Source organism: Haemaphysalis longicornis, unplaced genomic scaffold (genome assembly GCF_048455015.1).
Source record: "Haemaphysalis longicornis isolate Haplotype H1 unplaced genomic scaffold, Haemaphysalis longicornis Haplotype H1 scaffold_7, whole genome shotgun sequence".
Classification (NCBI taxonomy): Eukaryota; Metazoa; Arthropoda; class Arachnida; order Ixodida; family Ixodidae; genus Haemaphysalis; species Haemaphysalis longicornis.
The window spans coordinates 95,336,218-95,358,948 of NW_027526422.1; the positions used below are offsets into that span (position 1 = coordinate 95,336,218).

Here is a 22,731-nt window from a genome sequence, read left to right on the forward strand (position 1 = left end):
CCCTCGAGGTTGTGACATTCTGTGCCCTCTAAAAGTGTGGCAGTACCTTGCAGGAGCTTTCCTAGCCACTTGTGATTCCAGCAGCGGGAGGTCCAAGAGCACCATCTTCAGGCTGTGCGTATCCAACAGCAGCTGCATTGAAACAACAAAGGTCGCTAGTAAGGCTCAGAGGATAAACATGTGAACCACCTTTCAGATAAAAAGCAACCTCTAAAAAAAACGATGCAACAGATACCTTTCAATGCCCCAAAGTGCACCGGCAACATGTTGTGCACGGTAGAACACGAGCGCACAATGCAATTTTTTATTTCAAAATCGCTCCACAGCTACGCAAAATCCACTGCTGTGTAAAACTGGGAGCACGTGTGACAATCGTGTCATGTCCTTGCTCTGATCATGTGCAGCTTTACTGAAATCCGTTGTGGTAAGTTCATTTCCCTTCCCGTTTTGCAACCCTCTTGCCACTTGCAAAGGGCTGAACGCCTACAGTGCTCTTGTCATCTCAAGGCCTCTGTATTCTCTACTAAAGGGAGCTCACAAATTTTTTTTCTCTAATTTTTCTTGTGATTCACAATTTGATATTATTGTGGATATGAGCACAAGGTGACAGGGGAAAAAAAACGACCTGAGTGCGAGGATTTTCGTTGGGGTCGATGCTTACCTGTTCAGCTCCGATGGGGCACATGGGCTTGCACTTGAAGAGCTGACTGATCAGCCTTGGAATGAACGAGCTGCATGAAGGCAGTAGGAGCCCGCAGTAAGCAAGGGTCTTCATCATCATCTCAGAGACCTATCATTACTTGCACTCCTACTGTGCAGCTCTGGACAACTGTGCAATTTGGTACTGCCTGACACATCTAGGATCACTCACAAAGTTGGGTAGAGATCTGTGCCAGTCTTGAGATGGCACACTTGGCATGAGGGCTGGTCTTCACCAGTGTCTCATCACCAGTGTCACCGTTGTCACTGGTGTCACTAGTCTTCACCACTGTCTCATTTTCGCTTAGTTTCAGCCCAGCCCTGCAACTACCTGGGCACAGTCGCGGGACCCACCTGACAAAGTGCACACAGAACTGGGTGAAGTAGCGACGCGAGTTGGCCAGGTTGTCACGTATCAGCGGCAGGGTCTGACGAAGGTGGGACGTGATGGCTGTCACGTAGCCGCTCTGGTCGCCCACAGCCTTCACCAGGGACCAGTTGGTCTGTGTAGAGACATGAAAGTGCCGAATAAGGTAACGTGCCTAACTCACTGCAGTTGCTCAGCCATGAGGCTTTCTGGTGCTGAGCAGATGACCACGGTATCAACCGCCCGACTCTTAACCCATTGAGGGTCAAACTTTTTTCGCAAATGCAAACCCCCAGGGTTGATTTTTTTATTGCTGATTTAAATTATCCGGACGAATCCATTTCGAAAAAAAATTGTCATAATTTTTTAAGGTGACCATGAAGTGATTAAAAAATCATTTGTGTAGTTACATACAATGAAGAAAGCTATGGTTGTGCGCGCATCCGGAAAGCAAGACAAGCGAGAAACCTATAATAATCCTTCATCTCGTCACCAACAAGATGGAATTGGTTTTTGTGAGTCCCCAAAACAAGTGTAATCGCTCCCTGGTGAGCAATAAGTAAGGGAGTAAGAAGCTGACACGTTTTGAGTAATTCGAAACCAGATAGCCATCAGTTTCACAGGTGCAAGAAGTGGGAAGTGCCCAGAGGACGAAACCGAAACTAGCCACTAAGCACACAAGCGTGACCGAATGCGTAAGCGATAGCCAACGCACTCCAGTAATAATGCCTAAAGAAAAACCTCCGGCCATCTCCACCAACGTGAAGCCCGGTGAGGCGCTCATGCAGTGTATAAGTGTATTCTTGGTGCCATCGCATTTTTATCTACAGAGATGAAACCGTTGGGGGGTAAGGGGAATACAGCTTTGCTGTAAAAGTCTCGTGTCTTTGAAGTACGAAGCATTCTAGCATGAGGCGTTGTAAAACGAGTGTGCCGGAGTTTTAGTACCGTGACTACATGAAACGACAATGATGACAGGAGACAGCGACAGCCCGAGCCCCCAAGGGGCTTAGCCCCTTAAAAAAAAAAAAAAGAAGAGCCATTGGGCAAGAAAAAATTTCACGTATTTCCACAATGTGGCAGCACATGCCAAGAGAGAGAGAGAGAGAGAGAGATGATTGACAAAGGCGCGCTTTTTAAACATACAAGCGGTGACGTGCGTGTCATCAACCATTTTGAAGGTGCTTGCAGGGGACGTACATGTACTCCATTGAGCCTGAAAGGGCTAACAAAATTGCACCTTTGGCACTAGAAAAACACAAAAAAAATGACATGCTCATGTCCCCGACATCTGATGGATGCTTTAAAGTACCCCAAGTGATGCACTGCGTGACATTCAGACCACTTCCTCTCTCTATTAAGCTTGCCAAGCATTTGCTGTGACACGATTCGCCACAAAATGAAGTTTTAAACATGCCACAAACATACCATAAAGAATATGCTCAGTAAGTGCGCCCAGTCTTGCAACTGCACTGCTGCCAATTTCCTGAATATTGAAAGCTGAATACACTATAAAAGATCTACATCGTAGTATAAAAAACAGGACTCGACTACACTTTTTGTACAAGCTTATATGGTGTTAAAGGGGAGTTAAAAAATTTATAGACCTGTCATAGGCTTTTTGTCCTTTAGTGTGTGCGTGTATGTGTTTTCATAGCCCGAGAAAACCCCCTCCATACCCTCCTCCTCACTTTGGCACAAGCTCTACCTTCATCAACCTCGGTGCTTCATATTTTGAAATAAGACGACTGTGAAAAAAAAAAAAGTATTCCTAGCAATGCGTTTGTGTGTAGAGGTAGAGCCACCTTTAAGAAGATTGGCGCAAGCTTGGTTTTTGTAAGCTGGCTTTCCCACACTGTGAGTTGCACAGTGAAGCCTGCTCACAATACCACTGAACGCTCCCCTGGCACAATGGTGCTGCTTGAGCGGCAGTTTGTGGCCAACCAATAAACCCACACACAAACAGCGCCACTGAGTATAACACACTGAATTTTTCTTGTAGCAAGCACTTGAAGCAAAGTGGCACACATTCCCACCCACCTTGGTGATGGTTGACAGAGCTGGCTCGCAGGCAGCCTCCAAATCATGGACCAGTAGTTGGATGCAGTTGTTGATGACCCTGAGGGGAGGCGAGGACAACAACAGAAAAATGGCACATTCGCCGAAAGGGATGTAGACCCTGCCAACATCTGACCCTTTAGCACTCGACCGATGACAGCATATTACCGTATTTTTTGCGCGTATAACCCGCACCAAAAATGTGAAAATTTCAGTGGCAAAGTAGGGGTGTGGATAATACGCGTGTTTCTTTCTTTAGTGCAGCTTCACGGCAATGCGCGTTGTGCCGTGAAGCTCTTACGCCATAACACTGACTAAGCCCTCCATGTAAGCGATTGCGCAAAATATACAAGGACAAGGCAGGGAAAAACAAGGCCAACTGCACTGTGACAACTGAATTTTGTTAGTGAATTGTGACTTTCGCCTTGCAGTCAGTGTATTCTACTTACTAAGTATACATTTTTTTCTGTCTACATAGTATGTGATGTTTTGCTTGAGCAGTAGCTTTGGGGCAGCCTTTCCTGTATCAAATGTGCGGGCAATACGCGAGGATTTTTTTTCTTTTCTGGCAGGCTGAAAATGGGGGTGCGGATTATATGCAGGGGCAGGTTATACGTGTGAAAATACGGTATTCAGCACGAGTGAAGGCCCACAGCATGTAACAAGGCTTGGATGGTAGAAGTGCATGAGAATTTTTTGTAGTTTCGGCTAGAAAAATGCCTCCGTTTGCTTTCATCCTGCTTCTTTATATGGCGCAACACGAGGCCCAGCTGCAATAAAAAATGCAGCGAGCCCATGATAATCCTGATACATAAACGCTGCAAAAGTTGGCTTTGCCTAACTTAATCGTACATGTCGGAAAACAATAATGACACAGTCTCTGACACGCGTAGCGCTTGGTGGTGTCAAATCAGGCAGCACTCAACTGACACCCTACCTTTTGTAACACTTGGAAACACCACTCCAGGAACTGTGACAATGCCAGGAGATGAACGAAATAACCGAGGGAGAAGGGCAGCAGCTGCAGCATGGCCGCCCCACCACTTACCCGTTGAACATGTCTTGCTCAGCGCTCAGGTCAATCTTGGATGCTAAGCTGGGGTCGATTTTCTCCTTCAACTTCCCTTCCAGCTGGAAAACGAAAAGGGCACATTCTGACGACCTAATTTCGGACAACATGACACTAGATCGACTACTACGGCACACACTAGGGATCACTATGCTGCAATCAGATACACGTCACAGACGACACAACAACAAGACACATGCGCTGCTTCTGAACAGCCCTATTAGGGCAGCGTCACTTTGCAGCACAGGCTTCGCAAGGAGTCACTCAATGAGCGTCACCATGGTTACAAACTTAAGGCAGCTTATTCCCCACAACTGCTCCGCTCACCTGCGACAAAGTGTGAACGCCTAACCAGTTCTTTCCCTTTCATCGGGGCTTCTCGACTGCACTCTCGCTTCTTCGCACTTCAAGTTTTGGTATGCTCGACAATTTAAATCAAAGCACGAAAAAGTAGCATAGCCTGTGACTGCAAGCCCAACTGTTTACCTTAACCTTCTGAGGAAGTCGTGAAACGCTGAAATGCCTAGCATGTTTGCAGTGATGTCTGCAGGTAGCTGGGAACAATATGCGCACTGCCCCAACCCTCAAGGTTACACCCAACACAGCCTTTAGGATGACACCAATGCCAGGGATACCCCACTCTCCCTCCCTATGAATGGCGGAGGAACCTTTTAAAGGAGCCATGAAGACAAAATACAAGTTGGGTTTATTAGAAAGACTGCTTAGTCCCGATAACAATGATACCAATATCATCGCAATCTTCGAACAAATAACAGAGATATTGAAGAAAACGTGTGAAGCAGTCGCGACCCCCTAGCCAATTTCCCGCAACTTTTCTATGACGTCACGGAACCTTGTTTGTGCGATTGGCGGCCGCCTAACTGACCTGTCGCGACGACACATGACTGGACGTCTGTAATGGGGCCTCTGGTTCCATTTGACCGCATCACTTGAATGCTAACGTGCAGTTAACGCACTGAAAATTATGTTTTATTGTTGGCCCGTATGACGTCATTCTTGCTCATAACACGTCACTGTGGCGCAAAATTTTAAAGTTTTAAAATACTTCTTGCTTTTTTTTCGTTAAAAAAAAACATCTTTTGTGGCAGTAACGGAGCTGAGTGAGATACTCAATTCTAGTTCTTTCAAATTAAACAAAGTTGTATTTTCTCTTCATGGAGGCCAACTGCACACAAATTTACCCTTGGCCAAATTTACTTTGGACATACAGGCGTACCACCAAACCAACTGGGACATGACTGGTAGCCCCGTGAAATGCGTTGCTAAATAGTTACAAGTGTTCAAAACAGCTCCGTCGCAGTCAACGGTGCACCTACTGGTGGATCGTGCAAACACCCATGAAGTGGAAGTGACATTGCAGCCGGCCCTAAGCTTTTTTTCTACGGCCAGCCAGGAGAACTGGTCAAGCTCTGCTGGGTGCCCTTCTCTCAGGGCTGCGGCGAGGGTGAAGCGTTGCACGCAGGTTTTCTCCGGCTGGCCGGCTGTGTGCGGCTGCTCGCTCACCAGCTAGGCCGGCTGGGCTGGCTGGAACGTCATTTCAACCTGGCCACAATGGCCGCACTCCCCTGAATTACGGCTTCAAAATCTCCGATTTTTTATGGTCGTTTGCACCGCTGACACGCATATGTCAGCTGTCACATTTTGTACCTTGCAGTCTATTTAGGCAGACTATACGGAAATGACGTTTTCAAGAGGTTGAAGTTTTGAGTGCAGTCAGAATTTAAAGGTCCCTGGCTCTGCCTGTACCAATCCCGCTGCGAGGCTGACAAGCCCCACCGGTCCCTCCTCAGGGGCCCCAGACCGAAGAACATGCAAAACAGTAAAAGTTTTATTTCTAGTTGTACTCTCACCACCTGGGGACTGAAAAATTCACTTTTGCCAGGCCTCAATGCATGTCTTTATCTCCTGACCAAAAGCGTACGCAGAATTTTTGAGCTTAAGTGGGTCTTCAGGAATTTCTTGAGGCATGCACCCACATTGCAGAACCCGTTCTGCAATGTGGGTGCAACGCCCTGTTCTGCAACGCCCCGTGCGGTTCACGCTTAGGACACTGACCTGACGTGTACCAAAATGGTTCATAAATGTTCATTGTGGAAAAAAAGGGTCGTTATACCCATTGCTAAGAAATTTTAGCTTCGTTAAAATGAGGTGTTATTTTAAATACATAGGTGTCTATGGGAATTTCAAGGGGAATTACAACTGCTTCATTATCTCCATTAGTCCGTTATATCCTGTTTTGTTTAACAAGGTTTTACCGTATCAAAAAGCTTCCTTTATGCAAAATTATTTGCGTTCACCTCTAGTGAGTGCCCTGTGCTACCTGGCACTCAAGGTCAAACACTTGGCATTGTTGCACTGAAATCAGATAGGCATTGTGCCTGCCACAAGAAAGGTGATTAAAAGATGGCAGCTGTGTTCCAGCAAACTACATGGGAATGGATATCCTATAAGCAGCTGCTTCTGCATGAACTTTTGAAAATAGGGGGTGCACTCATTGCGTGGAAGGTAAAAAAAAATGCTTACAGCTTACACACAGGATGTGCTCATTATGTGAGCAAATATAGTAGTGATCCTACCCTCAATTCTTGTCCTAATAATGGTAATTATTACCATTAGCGACGTAAAAATAATGTTAATGTTTACAGTCAGGAGTGGGTCATCACATCGGCTACAATGCATCCTGGAACACTAAACACGGACAAATAATACATCCCACGCTACGATTAAGCTTGCTCCACCCTTGTGCTATGCTCCACCTAGTGCTCGTAGTAAGAGCTTCGTAGTTTGGTCTAAAATGGTAAAATACACACGAGAAAGTGTTTGCTTTCAAGTTGAGCAGAGTTCTGAACACCGCAGAGTAACCAGGCACGAGCCAAGCTTCAGCTCTCCCCCAGGCCACACCCGACCCCCCCGCCCACCTGCTGGGTGGTCTCGAGGCAGTACTCGGCCGTGCTGAGGATGCCGCAGATGCGGCACAGCTCGGGGGGCGTCAGCCTCGGACTCTCCCCCTCCTTGAGCAGGCTCTGGAAGTTCTGGATCAGCCCCGCCGCAGTCACCCCCCCGCCACCGCTGCTGCTGCTACCGCCCGTCCTGCGATGTTTAAATGGCACGTGACGGGTTTACCTTACGACCGGGTTGGGCTGGTTCAAAAATGGTCTTCAAATCTTGGAGGTTTTACAGGCCGAAGCTGCACCTGGACTATGTAATGCACCGTAGAGGAGGTCTACGAATCAATTTCAGTCACCTAGGAATATTTAACATGCTACATCGAAGTAATGCCCCCAAAAGAATTGGCTTAGTCTTGTAATTGTAATGGTAACTCGTTACATTTTCTTTGGCACAAATTGTTACAGTAACTTGCAATTTGTTACTGTTTAGACCAAAGATTACAAGAAAAAAAAAAGAGAAATGCATGCAGAATGTAGTTTGTCACCCCAGACATTCAGTACGCACTATGCACGTTGTCTTGCAAAACACAAGAAGCTGCTCTTTAAAGACAAAGGCTAAGGTCCCAATACTGAAAAAACTTACGACATCATCAACCACCAGATGATAGCGTATGTCAGGAGCATTTTCTAAAGCTGCTGTGCAAGGTTTCTTGACAGTTCGCACAATGGCAGCTGCACCTTTTCCTTATTAAGCATAACTTTGCTGAGGAATAGCTCCAAGTTCTCTTGTGGTCCGTCCATTAATCAGTCCTTTATCTGGCTGCCTGCAACATGGTCCTTTCCACCCCACATACGTCGCACTACACAACATGAAGACAGTTTCGGAGGGAAAAAACAAACACTGAGAGAAAGTTCCTCCCATCCTTCCTCTCCCCTCCATTTTCCCACGCTTCCTGCCGCAATGAATGATCCTCCAGGGTGGTCACTTGATAAATTGTTACTGACCTCACAAAAAAGTGTCTTCTCTTCTCTGTGGTTATGTGCCCAGCAATTTTTCTTGAAGTAAACAGCACAACGGAAGCAAGGGAAATGAAGAAAACATCAGCACAGGCGGGCACTGTATACTGCAAACGCTCCCTTCATCACCCTTGCTTTCGCTGCGCTGTTCCCTTCACAGAACGGTCACCGACCAGCAAGCCCGACCCAACCGAACCCTGTAGCGATTCTTCATCCCCCAGCATCATCTCACTCCATCTCGCGTCTTCACAAACTCGTGGTTTGAGCGAGGCAGGGCAAGCGATCGAGCAGGCAGCGCTCACTTGGGCAGGGACCCCTGGAGGACGCGCCCGGCGTAGTCGGCCAGGTGCCGTCCGAAGACGCGTGCCAGGGCCAGCAGCGGGGGGCCACGGCTGAGCTGGCTGCACTGGACCAGGCACTTCTTGTAGTAGACAAACAGGTCCGCGCAGCTGGGGAGCACCCCCGCGGTCTCCACGTCCGGCTGGGGGAGCGGGGCCCGCTGGGCCGCCTCCACAAACTGGTCCACAAGCTGCTTCAGGGTCCTGCGGCCAGGGCACAAGGAGTGAGTATATATAGGTCGTATTCACTGGCGAAGGTACGCATGCAGGCAACCATGTGAGTGCGCTGTTGCTGGTTACGTCGGGCTCTGTGGGATGGCGGTAGTTGTCCGTGCTAGGCACATGATGTGTGTTGGACGTTCCAAACTCTACCCCACCCAACGCAAAGTAAACTCCAATGTGAGTGCAATTAATAACATCTCTGTTGACATCACCATTGAGAATCGGGTTGAAACAGAGAAGACAACGCACGCCAGTTTTTTTTTTCTGCAGCATGCGGGGGCAGTGGCACAAGCCGTGCCATGACCGTGGCGCTTCGACCATGTCCGTGCATATTTCCAGTGTTGCCAAGCGAAGAAATTGAAGCTAAACTTTTCAATGACTACCATCTATACAGGAGGTGAAATGGCTTATTGCGGCAAGGGCAAGCGAATGAATAATGTCTCAGTGGAAACCACCATGCACTACAAAGCTTCGCTTGATTTGATTGATTATGGTGTTTAATGCGCCGAAACTGCACAGGTTATAAGGTGCGTCCTAGTGGAGGGCTCCGCATTAATTTTGACCACCTGGGGATCGTTAACATGCGCCGAAATCTCGAACACACGGGCGTTTTTTACAAAGATTCGCGGCTCCAATGGCGAAGAATATGATAGCGGCACCTGATGGATGAGATAGTGGCCACACTTCATTAGGGGCTGTGCAGTGAAATACCCATCACGGCGGCTGCACAGTTTCTTCTCCTGCAACTGATGCCACTGGCTTAAGGGGGACGCGGCTATAACACTTCGGAAAGATGACCAGAATATCGTTTTTTTTTTAAGCCACATATGCAGCTTCCATGTTTTGTGTTCTTTGCATTCGCGAAGTTTTCCCACTGAGTACCGCCGCAAAGTGGCATAAAAAAATACTTTTGTCATCCACAATGACAAAATATCAGTGCAAAAGGGGAAAAAAACGTCCATTTTTGGAGCGCCTAGGCCAAGTGCTTGTGATGTGGTCTGGCCACCCCAGGAAGCGCAGTTTCCCCTCCTGTTTTGTGCTTACTCCGTGCGCCAGGGATAAAAGGGGGGTCCAGTGCCTTGCGGGAGGGCACGATTACCAAAAAGGCACAACTATTCCAAGGTACCCCCTCCCCCCACCCACCCACCCACCCACCTCTCACAAGCAGCAACACCACCACCCCTGTACTAGTCAAGGGCTCGACAAAAGTTCGTCTGGTCAGGCATTATTTGCAGAAACTGTAAAGCAGTCACTGACCAACTCAAAAAACGTAAACAACGTTTCTGAACAAAGCACCGGCTTGCATTCCAAACCACCTTTTACTTTTTTTTTTACTTGGTCAGTGACTTCGTTACAGCTTCTTCACCCTTGTACTAGTGCATGTGGACCTCAGAATAACTTTGCAATTTTTGGTGTTTAATTTGTGCGGCATTTTCAGCATCTGCGAGTGGAAATGACGGCAATGGCTGCAATAATGTGACCAGCAAAGTGGCGAGAAGTGGGTGGGTAGGTGTGCCAGTCATGCCAGATTCAAAATCGACCGTCGGAGATTAGTTTTACAAGTCCCCAACCACCCCAGTTGGGACATTTCGTGCTTCCATAATGAAATTGTGTTTGCTACCATGCACAATCAAAACACACAGAAATAAAGAGCACAGCCTGCCCTATTACTCAGGGCCTGCCTGACAGTACTACAATGTTTGCTCACAGAAACTTATGTCCAAGAGGTACCAACCACCACCAGGCAGATATTCCACCAACAATTACAATGTAGCCCACCCATGCAGTTGCAACTAATGCCTCAGTGATGCCCCAACATCAACTGGGCTAACGTCAAGCTGTACTTCTGTTTGAAACGCAATGCCCTGCCAAGCACATTTCTTAAACAAGGATTGCTTCTGACAAGAGGAAATCAGAGAAGACGAGTATATCGGAATATACGAGTAGTATTTAGGACGACACTGCATATTTGTGCAGGCAAAACACTCTTCCGAGGGTGGCACTTCTGGCGGGGCATGATGAGTGCACTTAACCTAGTGTGCCTCAATGCGTTCACTCCTCCATACAAAACAAACTCAGTCGTACTATGAAACAAAAGTGCTCTTTTAGTGTAGTTCATGTTGATCTAGGGCTTGCTAGGTTAGACTATGTTTAGGTTAGGTTAGGTTAGGTTTGATTAGATTAGCGCATGCCGAGTACACTGAGGCTAGTCGTGCACTAAGGCTAGTGTGTCCCAGTGCCCCGCTGCCTGCAAACAGCATTCAGACCTAACTCTCACCGTGAAACAATCGCCTATCAATTGCGACTCATTTACGTGCAACAGGGCTCTATGAAGTCTTCAGAGCACAGCCATGATTCCCCATCTGTATCAATGTTGGGAAACACTTCCTGTACCTGTCTTGCGACTCCACGTAGATGTCCAGATGGCGTTCAAAGCAACTCGATACCAGGCCTTGAAATGGGTTGACATTGGCCAAGGACACCTGCAAGCAAGCAGGAAGCCAGTGTCACACTTGCAGCACTGCCATACACAAGGCTGCTCTGCTGACAGTTCTGCAACTGCCAAACATCAACAACAGAGAAGCAGATCAACCACGACGCATAAACATAAGCTGAAACATGCTCCTTTTAACGCTAAACAGTTAACTTAGTCTTGCAATCAAACTTTAAATACTTAGACTGACACTGGGAAATACCATATTTACTCAATTGTAATGCAAGTGCTTTTTTTTCTTAATTTTCGCTAGCTAAAGTCGACCCTTACATCACAATCGAATACCAAAATTCAAGTTGCCTAAAATATGCAATGATGCACCCAATTCTCATCGACGGCTGCAGTTTTGGCCATTTCGCAATCAATATTGGCAACGTGCCAGAGCTATTTGGATCCACTACAATCCAAGACTGGCTGTCTGTGTTTGCTTGTTGTTTTTTTCTGCGGTGATAGTGACGGCGCCGACGGTGTGCCACAGCCGTACTGTGTCGAAGCCGCACTCATCGTACTGTGTGGAGGCCTCGGTGGTTTTCGTTGCCCTCATGTGTTTCCAGCTCCTCTTCAGTTCCCCTTGCGATGGCAACGGGTTGCGCTAAGTAACACGCCCGTTTCAAGGGAAACCCTATTTTAATGGCTGAAGAAATCAGCACTGCTGCCAGAAGACTTGACGTATCGACCATCCACGGATTGTGGCTCCAGCAGGAGCACCTTTTTACATGCGAACCCGCCTGAAAAGGTTTCTGCGGGCCTTATCATGGCCGCTACGGCCACCACGTTAAATTGGAGAAACCTGTTGCTGATTTTGTCCCGGAACAGTGCAACCACCTCATGGCGGGCAGTGTTGAACTGATACAGCTCAAAACGGGCATCCCGCCAATAAAGTTCAAAGTGTCACAATTGGGTGACTAGTCAGAGGGTTTGAAAAATAAATGTGCTCTTCAACACTTCTGCTGTCCTCACATAAGTACTATGGCGGTTCTTTTTTTTCTTTTTTTTATGCGAAAAAAAGTTACCCCTTGCATTACTTTTGAGGTTTTATTTTTTCTTTCTGGATGCAATGAAAAGCTACCTTCCGCGTAACGATCGTAGTCACACTACAATCGAGCAAATATGGTAGTACACCCGTAGTTTGTAAGCCATACAGGAAGGCTAACGTTGATGCCCTAGAAATGGTCCCTATGGTTTGACAGAATAAGCCATTGGTTTTATACTGTCAAAATATTAACAAACTGACTCCTGAACCAGAATAATAAAAGAACATGAAATCCACTACAATCATAATGCAAATGTCAAAGGCTAGAATTTTTCCTCCTTAAAAATAGCCAGATGATACTGGCATCCAAGCTGTATGTAAGCTGCTTACAGCATGTGACAAAAGCAGCTCAAGCCAGGGGGTTTAAGGGCTCAGTGTAGCTTCCAGCTTCCTCTGGCCTCCTCAAGACATCAGATAAGTGCACACTGTTTCACCGTAGAAGTGGCTCACAAACATGGCGGCTAAGCTGATGTCAGTGATGGGCTCAGTGGCTAAAGTGCTGTGCTGTTGAGCCCACGGGCGTGGGTTCGATTCCCAGCCACGACGCTAGCTTTTCTGATGGAGGCAAAGAGCAAAAAATGCCTGCATGTTTGAGATTTTGGCGCACAATAAAGGTCCCCAGGAGGTAAAAATTAATCCGGAGCCCTCCACAACAGCACGCCTCATCGCCTGTGAAGCGTCGCCGCGTTAAACACCCACAATCAATCAAACAAAAAGCTGATGTCACTGCAAGCCATTCGTAGCAAGCACAGTGATATTTCCAGATGAGTCGAACATGTCACCAACACCAGTTAATCTAATAATGAACATCAGCAGAACCAAAAGGAAATTTACCACAAAACTCTTGTGTAAACTGTGGAAACAGAATGTCAAAAAGTTCTTTGAGATTTAAAGAACCGCTTTCGCAATGTCCAATTTAAAGAACCGATTTCGCAATGTGCATCAAATCAAGAACATCTTCCTCAGCTCACTGAGTGGCTGTTTCTGTCCTTTGTTTCTTGTTTCCCAAGATCAAGAGCAATTAGAGAGTGTTTTGAACTTGGCAAAACAAACGACAGCTTCTAACGAGATACAGAATGCCTCCCTATCTCCCTTTCTCCATTACCTGAGCGGAAGGCTGCGGTGGCATATCCCCAGCTGCGTCCGTTGTAGCTGCCTTGTCTTCTTTCTCCATGTCCTCGGCAAATGGGTTGTTCTCCTCACTGCCTTCCTCAAACGGGTTCGTGCTCTTCTCGCCCTGCATCCATAACAAAGGGTCACAACCAAATGCTGCAACCAAAGGCAGAAAACTGCAACAGAGCCCTGGTCTGCACTAAGAGGCATAAAAAGTTGAAGACTGCTTATGGAAAAGCTGTGGAAAATATGGAACCTGACACATTAGTAATGAAGTCAGTGTGCTGTAAGTGAGCAGAAAATATAAGCCAAATGTCTGAGTTTGTTGAAAATCTCATTTTCCGGCCAACATTTGCGATGGTTTAAGGCCCCACCCAGGGCTGTGCCATGGTGGCAGATTATGCACTAAATTACGTAACCAGGGTTTGTAATTCAGCACACTTAACAAACTGGACATGACATAATTGCTTTCCAGCTTCCATTTACAGGCTAAAGAAGCCGACACCACAGAAGACCCCACATTCTGCATTCTGCTCTTCTTACAGCAAAGCCAAAATGGTGCACATCAGTTTTATAGCCCTAACTTCTTTTCTTTCAAGCAAACAACAACAAAAAAATCTCAAACAATGCTTCTGGTAGGCACAAGGTAGTTAAGGAACGCTACCAGATCACCACAGTGCGCAGTTAAGTGCTTAACCGCGTACTCTTGTTCATTTGTTTAATATAACATTGCTAGCCATCTCAGCAATCTCCAACGCAAACTTCATTAAACTTTGTCTCGTGTCCTTTCACTTGAATTTTCTCGTCTGGAACCACATGCCCTCACTCCCTTATCTCATATGCCTCTCTGTTCGCACCATCCATTGTACATTTTTATTGAGCCACAGCCTACAACGTGTTTTACCATTTGTGTTTATTCCACAAAAACATGTGGCCCGGGGCTAAAAACCACATCAAAAAATTAAAGCCGTTCCACTCAACGTGAAAGCTGTCGGAAGTTTAGAGCAGTGATTCGACATAATGGGCTGTAGCGCCGTTATCCACTCACTGCTACCACCCTATGCAGTTTAAATTTCCCTCCTTCGCAGTGCTCGCGCGCCCCCTGCCTGAAACTGCGCCAGAAGGAGTGCTGTTCTTTTTGTGCTTGCTTTTCCTCCCGCACGTGCCATCGCTGCACCGCCACCTTTATTCGCTTGCTAACGTAAAAACCAACCCAACAAGCGTTCCTAACTAAATGAACGCAGGCACTGCCAGTTAATTATGTATATTTTGCCTCAAATGTACCTACAGTTTTCTTTGCGCTAAACAACAGGGAGATGTGTGACAAGCGCCAGCGGTTCACTAGTTATGAACGCTTATGACTATACTATAAACCGCTTGGCTTTCGAAGCCTCTGCGTTACGCCACTATAACGGCATGCCCGTTTGCTCTACCTGGGCCCAGCAAGTGAGCTACGACGACATGGCGAGCCCCGAGAGTGCTCTGCACTTAGAAGGACAAAAATGACAGGAACAGCAATAAATGCATGGCGCAGAAAAGGAGTAGAATAACAGACTGCTGAGAGCCGGCCACATACTGCGCTACTTGTGAGCAACCTAAATACATCTCCGTCTTTAGTGCAGCTTCTGTCATTTCATCGCAACACATCAAGCAGCATTGCGACGAAATGAAATGCGATGAAACGCCCAGCCTATACCTGCGCAGGCTTGGTGTCGGCCAGCGCCGTGGTGGGCTGCGTGGGTGGTGGGCTCGCCAGGCCGGTGCCTTCGAGGGTGATGCCCGTGAAGCGCCTGCCCAGCAGGGCCTCAAAGGCCGTCGTTTTCTGGATGGCGCTGAGGAGCAGCCGCACCTCCATGTCTTGCACCCGACTGCTCATCAGCTGGCTCAACTCACGCCTGCAACACGTACAACCCCACCCAACACCGGTGAGACTCAAATCCACACCACAATAATCTCGTTGGTCATTTCTCCGCAGACCAGACAAAAGGAACCAGCTCTAATCGAACCTGCCATTCAGGGAAGGCTGCAAGTTCTCAAAATACTAGCACCCGGCCTTTCTGCGTTCGATACACTTTGCAGGCCCTCCCAAGCAAAAAACAAAGCAGTGCAAGATTTCCTTTGTTTGACAATGCTGCACATGACTTTTAGGGGCGAAGCCCCTTAGGGCCTCGGGCTGTCGGCGTCTCATGTCGTCGTCGTAACCATCGTCTCGTGTAGTCACGGTACTAAAACACCGGGACACTCATCTATGCCTCGCGCTAGAACGCTTCGTGCTTCAAAGATACGAGACTTTTACAGCAAAGCTGTATACCTCTACCCCCAACGGTTTCCTCTCCGTGGGCAAAAACGTCAAGGCGCCAAGAATACACTTGTACACTGCATGCTTCGTCCCTCCCTCGGTTTCATGTTAGTGAAGATATTTTCTTTCCCGTTTTGCCTTTCAAATTTCAAACTTCTCACTCATGCCAGCAAGCTACCGTCTGCCGTAGGACTGACTCAAGACTTGCCAAAACTCAGAATTCCAGATGATTTATCATGATGCCTATTGGTGGGTGGAAAGCAGCAGAAAGCAAATCATCATCGCAATTAACATGTACACTCCAGGACAATGGCTTCTTCCACACATTCCAAACTGCCCGCATCTCCTGAATCCAATCCTTGGCCCAATTTTTGTAATCGCACCCCCCTACAAAGTTTTATAACTTGTTCGCTTCTTACCACATCTCTTGGTGCCAACTTGGAGGTGTGCGCACATAGCAATTTTTTTTTTTCTCGAAGCAAATAATGATTTCGTTCAAACAGTTGCAAAGCGAAGTCAACATTTTCGAATCAAAGCAAATATTTAGTGATTTCAAATTAGAAAACAAAAATTTATGTTTTCAATTATGCTTCAGTAACTAGTGAGCACAAAAATAAAAGGCTTGTTTTGAAGGGCTAGTAAAATTTCGCTGCGGCATAAAACGAACACAAAGAAACTTGGCATATGGGGCAATGCAAGGCACGAAAAATTTCCCTGATCTCTAAACCCTCTCCGGCATGCCCTCAAGGTGTAATGGCATAAACCCTCTGCTTGTGTATCTCTTTCGTTGTACTAACAACGCAGGAATGTTACTCTCAGAACAGTTGCCCCACGCGCACAAGAATATTTTCCACAAAGGGAATTTCATGCCCAATATATAAAGGTACGAAACGAGTTGTGCAGGTTGGGATGGTAAAGTGGGCAAGCTAGGCAAACTAGCTTCGTCAGTGTCAAAGGAGAAAGAATGTATATAGGAGGGGAAATGGCCCATTGAGGCAAGTGTGGGCGAGTGCCCAAATAATGTCACAACGAAAACCAAGGTGGACTGCAAAGTTTCATGACTGCAACGCGAAGGAGAGGGTAGCGGTTCCTGATGGACGAAATGATAGCGGCCGCAATTCATTCCGTGGCTACACAGTGCAATGCCCATAGCAGCAGTTGCGCGGTTTCTTCACCCACGGCAGATGCCGCTAGCTTAACCTATGGTGAGCACTTGTGACATTATCTGACCACGCTGGGAAGCCTCATTCCCCTTCCTATCTTATTCTTTCTCTGTGGTCAGTGTGCAGTGTCAAAGACTTTTTGTTAAGAAAGCTTTATCGTGGCTCCTATGAGAAGGGAGCTAGACAAGAATAGATCTTTCCGATGCCCTATATAGAAAAGAAAAGGAACATTACAGGTGAAAAAAAGGATACACTTTGCACATCACTCGCTTAATTAAAAAACCAGGGACTACGTCAGTATGTAGGTGATCTTTCTTATCTAAAGTGTGTTGAGAAGGGCTGCTCAAGGGAAAACAGGTTATCACAATGCAATTCGAAAAGAGAAGCATAATGTTAAGGAGATAAGAGGCACTCCTCAAAAGCCCGCCTCTCCTCTTGCCGTTTTGCCACATCTCACCGGCGCAGTGCAGAAAAGTTCATCAGCGCTAGCGGAGAACCCCGGTGCACAATTGCGGAGGTAAACCATAAGCGCTCTAAGTGCGACACATCCGCTGTGCAACTTGTTCTGACTCATTGCAAAAGATAAATTTTTTTGCATGTGTTTTAGTGGGGAAGTTCTCGTTTCCAATAAGGCATTATTCCATGTATCTACTCAAACAACTGGCCGCATGCGCTTTCAAACATTGCAATAGTACATGCTCCTGGAATGTATTTAACATTTTCTAATAGTGCCATCAGATTAAACATCAGATCAAATACCACATTACTCCCTGCAGTGTTTCAAAGTTTTGAATATTTGCACACCCCTACGAATTTGTCTTCCTGGTGGTCCACTGGTTGTCAGTTCTTCACCAGAACTTCTTTCCCTTACAATCAGCCAGGATGTCTTCAACGTGAGTGTGCCCCCAATATTGATTTGATTGATTGTGGGGTTTAACGCGCCGACGCAACGCAGGCGATGAGGCGCGCCGTAGTGGAGGGCTCCGGATTAATTTTGACCACCTGGGGATCTTTATCGTGCGCCGAAATCTCGTACACACGGGCGTTTTTGCTTTTCGCCTCCATCAGAAAAGCGGCCGCCGCGGCCGAGAAGCGAACCCGCGACCTCGTGCTCAGCAGCGCAACGCCTTAGCCACTGAGCCACCGCGGCGGGTCTCCCCAATATAAGATGATCGTTTTCCTACACTAAGAGTTACACCCATTATCCTTTTATTTTGGCTCACTAGATTCGCACAAGGTTTTTTTTACTTTTTTTTCTTTTTTCAAGGTGCTCAGTAAGGCCCCAAGTGTCTGCCCCAAAGAACGCACTGGTTGTATACCGATCATCTCAATGGAAGAAAAATAATAATAAAAATGGCAACCTCAAGTTTTGTTATCAACTTAAAATATAGTTCACTGCTAAAAAATGTTGCTATGAATCACTATCCTACTGCTCAGTTGAATTGCTTCAACGGTACATAAATATTTATGTATTTATGTATATTTATGTATGTAAGTGTATATGAACATTTTTATCTGTTTCACACAAGTACTTGGGTCGAATTTTTTACTTTATTTCGCCCGTGTGTACGAAACTGTACTCGTATATGCATCAGTTTGTGTTTTTCTTATTATTTTGCCCATGTTGTGTATTCTTATAAGCGTTATTGCTTGTATATTCGCATTGCACTAATGATTGCTGCGCTAATATGTACTAAGTGGTTTTCGAATTTAATATCTGTCCTTCCCACTGTCTTATGGCACCAAGGACTCGTCAGGCCTAACCGCCTTTTGCCTCGGTGCCCTCTTTTCTATGGAAAGAAAATAAACATCACTTTTTTATTTCACCACTTGCACTAATTTGTTCCAATTAGGTAAGGCCACTCAGGCATCACTCACGTAGGCTTTGTAGTCAAACCTCACAATAAAATTGACAAAAGTTGCCTATTTTGGCTTACTAAAGGACACATGACATTGTTGCAAGCTGTGATTCACACACAGGCCACCCGTCTGCCCATTTTTTACAGGCCACCCTGCTAAGCTCGCACACGTGAGCCTCAGTGCAATTTATGTACACCACAAAACCGGGCCTGGTAGTAATGCTTGACGCTTGGCTAGTTGGGCACAGCTGACTTCTAGCTAGTAGCCATGATCCCAGCCTTTTGCTCTGTCACTGATGCAAACTTTTTTTGCCGTGATCTACAGTGTTATCAATTTCTCACACCAACATATGCTTACGTCTTGTGTCTATAGACACAAGATGTAAGCAAGACAGTAACTATAGCTATTGTCTTTCTGATAAAAATTTTCCTAATTGTTGATCAGCCCCCATGCTTCCCACTTCTTTGATCCTAGTCTCCATGCTGTTTTTTAAGTAGGGACCGGTGAAGCAAGCGCAAGAGAGCACCACCCGCCTGGTGATGTGGCAGAACTCGACCGTGATGCGCTCGCTCACTTCCCAGTCGGCCGGAAACAGCTGGCCAAACTTGCTCTCAAACTTCACCAGGTGGTTCTTGAGCCAGGCGTAGCGCCGGTCCACACGGTCCAGCCACGCAACCTGCAACACGGCCGGGATATACAGACTTTTCTGCTTCACGATGCTCCCAGCACACGGCGGTAGTCATGAGAGGAGACCTCACTGAAGAACTGAACTCACAGAGAAAATATACCAGAGGGAAATCTGGCTCTAGTGTTATGCACGAGCCACACAGCAACAGGCATGCCATCATGCACTGCAAAGAAGCATTCGATTGTTACTTGGCAGGGCTCATGAACAAGCTCAAAAGTTGTCTGCGACTCCGAAAAATCACGACATCGTCATTAAAGGGTATTTAAAGTCGTCTTATCAGTTGGAAGCAGGGCCAACTTAAAATCATAGCCCTTGGGCGGCAGTTAGCGCTCTAGTATAGTATATTGATATAAAGCTTTAAGTTTCAACCCAGAAGCCAGGTCTTCCATTGCCCGTGTGTACTGTGCGACTGCTGCAGCTGCTGTTTAAAAGCAGTTGATGCAAGAAGCAATAACCAAAACCACAAAAAAGAAAGGCATACACAAAAGCAAAAATGCACAATATAAAGTGATACATGAGCATGGGTTGAAAGGACAGGCTATGCCTGATATACAGTTAAACCTCGATGTAACGAACTTCAATGTAACGAAACCCTCGATGTAACGAACCACGGAATTTTTTGTAACTTCAAGTGTATGCACACCATGTATTTTCACCCTCTGTGTAACGAAGTCCCGTTTGCCGGAATTTCAATGTAACGAAGTTTCATGGAGAACGAGGCACGATATTTAAGTTGTAGAAGTAGATTTTGGGAGACGCAAGCGCCGGAATGGGTCCCAATAAAACGCGAACGGCGACACGGGTCGCCCAATGACGCGGATGCAGCCAGCCACGGAGTCTTTAAGTCCCTTGCCTACAAACTGCGTGGCGTGCATACACGGCTGGCGCACTGTTTCTGTCGGAGCTTAATCGTCTACGGCTTAATCGGCATCAGCGTGAACCGCACGCAGCGTTTTCTCCCTGCAAAAACGCAAAACGCGCCCCGCAAGCCACAGGCGCGCTGACGCAGCCGCGGAGACCACCTGCGCGATGCGGGTAGCTCTAGCGACCGCTTCTAACCTCTCGCTCAAACGCAACTCGAGGGGCATATGAGAGGGGCGTGCGAGAAAAAAAGCGGATAACGTGGGCGAAATTTTCATTGTAAAACGTGACACGCGCCGCTTACGAAAGCGCTCATCAAATATCCTCCGCGGTGGTAAGCCTAAGCCACCGGCGTTGCCGCCGCCGCAAGCCGCCGCTTTGCACTTCGTTCGAGTTCGCTCATGCTTGTTGGGTTTCGTCGTCCCAGCAAGCATTTGTGAATCTTTATGAGCCTTGCACGCGCGTTTTTATTTATTTATTTTTTTTTTTTTTCACACCGGCGTCCGCGATTGCGTGCCGGCGGCGGGAAGTGACTCGCGCTGCGCCACGCTGCGCGGAGCAGTGGGAGGAGCCTGACCAGTTTCGCCAATGGGGAGGCGCGCAGCCTATACCTATCCTTTTATCTCTCCCTTTCTCCTACCTATCCTTCTATCACTCGCTTTCTCCTCTAATCTTTACATACCCCTCCTCCCCCTCACCCCCGCACTGGGTTGTATGCAGGTGAGCCCCCTGCTGGGCTCAATAATATCCCCAGTGCATCTCCTTTTCCTTTTCACTCGAACCACTTAGTAGTAGTAGTAGTGGCGGGAGCTTCGAAGCGCTCGGGGATGCCGGCTGGCTAGACGATAAGGCCGCCGCGAAGGATATTTGATGGGCGCTCTCGTAGGCGGCGCGTATGACGTTTTACAGTGAAAATTTTGCCCACGTTATCCGCTTTTTTTCTCGCATACCCCTCTCGTTTGCCCCTCGAGTTGCGTTTCAGCGAGCGGTTAGAATCGGTCGCTGGAGCTACCCGCATCGCGCGGGTGGTCTCCGCGGCTGCGTCAGCGCGCCTGTGGCTTCCGGGGCGCATTTTTTCGGGAAGTAAACGCTCCATGCGGATCACGCTGATGCCCGCGTAGACGATTAAGCACCGATAGAAACAGAAACAGTGCGCCGGCCGTGTATGCGCGCCACGTTTTCTTTTTCAGGAAACGCTTCACGGGATGAACACTTCATTATAACCGCGAATTTCAATGTAGCGAAATTTCAATGTAACGAAGTAAATTACGAATTTTACCGACTTCGTTACATCGAGGTTTAACTGTACTGTAAAGGTTCACAAAGAAATTTAAAAAGCAGAGAGTCAAGTTTACAATGGAAGTTCCATTCAATATGAGTAATACAACATCAAAGTGGATCTTACTTTTCTTAAACGAAGTACCCTGGCTTAGGCATAACAAGGTCACTTCTCTTGGCACCTAGTTTTGCACTACTGAGAAAATCTGACTCGCCGTTTTGTTTGTCCCCTCTGAACTTTTTTTTAATCTCTTGTCCCACAAGTACCCCCGGGCAGCAGTTCCCCGCAGGCATGAAAAAGGGTGTAACTGCGTTCAGCTCCAACAAAGGCGTCAGTTCAACACAATTCGCCACAAAGAATGAGAGAGACATTGCTGTCGCGTGACACTCACGTCTTGGTTGGCCTGGAAGAGGTGGGTGTACTCGGCCAGCTGGAGAGACACAAACCACTTGAGAAGCTCCTGCCTAATACAGGCACAGCAAAGAGAAATTACGCTCAGAAGTCGCTTTCACAGGGGCAGTGGTACAAACACAGCATGTTGAACTGCTCTCTCTCCCCCTTTAAAAAAGGGTCATTAAAAAAAATACCATGCCCAAATTACTTCTTCACTCGTGCAGAAACTGCACGTGATCACTTTGGACATGATCACTTTTTTTAGTTGAATTATTTTTATTTTAAGGGGGGACACTGCTCTTAAAACAGCTTCCTTTAATTTTCAAGTAAACTTTGTGAAACCTGTCAGTCTTGCTGTTTTTTCCCCACTGATTTCAAATATGCCATTATTTTTTCAGTAGGTCAATTAGTTCCCAAGATAATAAGAGTTAATTAGCCAGTTTTGGGTCAAAAAATAGACAAAACAGTTGTGGTCACAAAACTGTAATCTTTATATTTTCTAATACTATGAACCATGGTGAACGCAATAATCGAAGCAGTTTTTTGATGCACCGCTTGAAACTAATTTTACAGCTCATTAAACTTCAGTGTTTGAAATGGGCACTCAAAATGGTTCCTTGCCACTGGTGCCACTTAAGTTTTGCGTGTGAATGCAGAGTTTGGATAAACTCTTCTGGTGAATGCGCATTGCCTCACACAAGAAAGGATATCAGATCAGTGAAGCTTCTGCTAAATTTTTCCAGCCGCAAAATTGCTCGAAAAGACTGCACATGGAAGGAAGCACTCACTTCACTTTCTTGTCCAAGATGGAGACGACAAGACAGGCCTCTGCGAGCTGCTGCGTAGGCGTTGAGTGCTGTGTAGACAAA

At 46.8% G+C, this 22,731-nt stretch overlaps 1 protein-coding gene across 1 annotated transcript in view; it reads right to left on the reverse strand.

Annotated features, from left to right (window-relative positions):
- Vps53 (vacuolar protein sorting 53) overlaps nt 1–22,731 on the reverse strand; it is a 41,838-nt gene that overhangs the window by 4,468 nt on the left and 14,639 nt on the right. The window contains exons 7-19 of the mRNA XM_077678077.1: nt 22,651–22,718; nt 21,861–21,933; nt 19,175–19,317; nt 15,016–15,214; nt 13,312–13,443; nt 11,074–11,162; nt 8,422–8,661; nt 7,133–7,304; nt 4,173–4,255; nt 3,107–3,185; nt 1,054–1,202; nt 662–731; nt 47–132 (exon numbers count right to left, since the gene is read on the reverse strand). Of these exons, the coding sequence (XP_077534203.1) occupies nt 47–132; nt 662–731; nt 1,054–1,202; nt 3,107–3,185; nt 4,173–4,255; nt 7,133–7,304; nt 8,422–8,661; nt 11,074–11,162; nt 13,312–13,443; nt 15,016–15,214; nt 19,175–19,317; nt 21,861–21,933; nt 22,651–22,718 (1,583 nt within the window). The remainder of the gene's footprint in view (nt 1–46; nt 133–661; nt 732–1,053; nt 1,203–3,106; nt 3,186–4,172; nt 4,256–7,132; nt 7,305–8,421; nt 8,662–11,073; nt 11,163–13,311; nt 13,444–15,015; nt 15,215–19,174; nt 19,318–21,860; nt 21,934–22,650; nt 22,719–22,731) is intronic.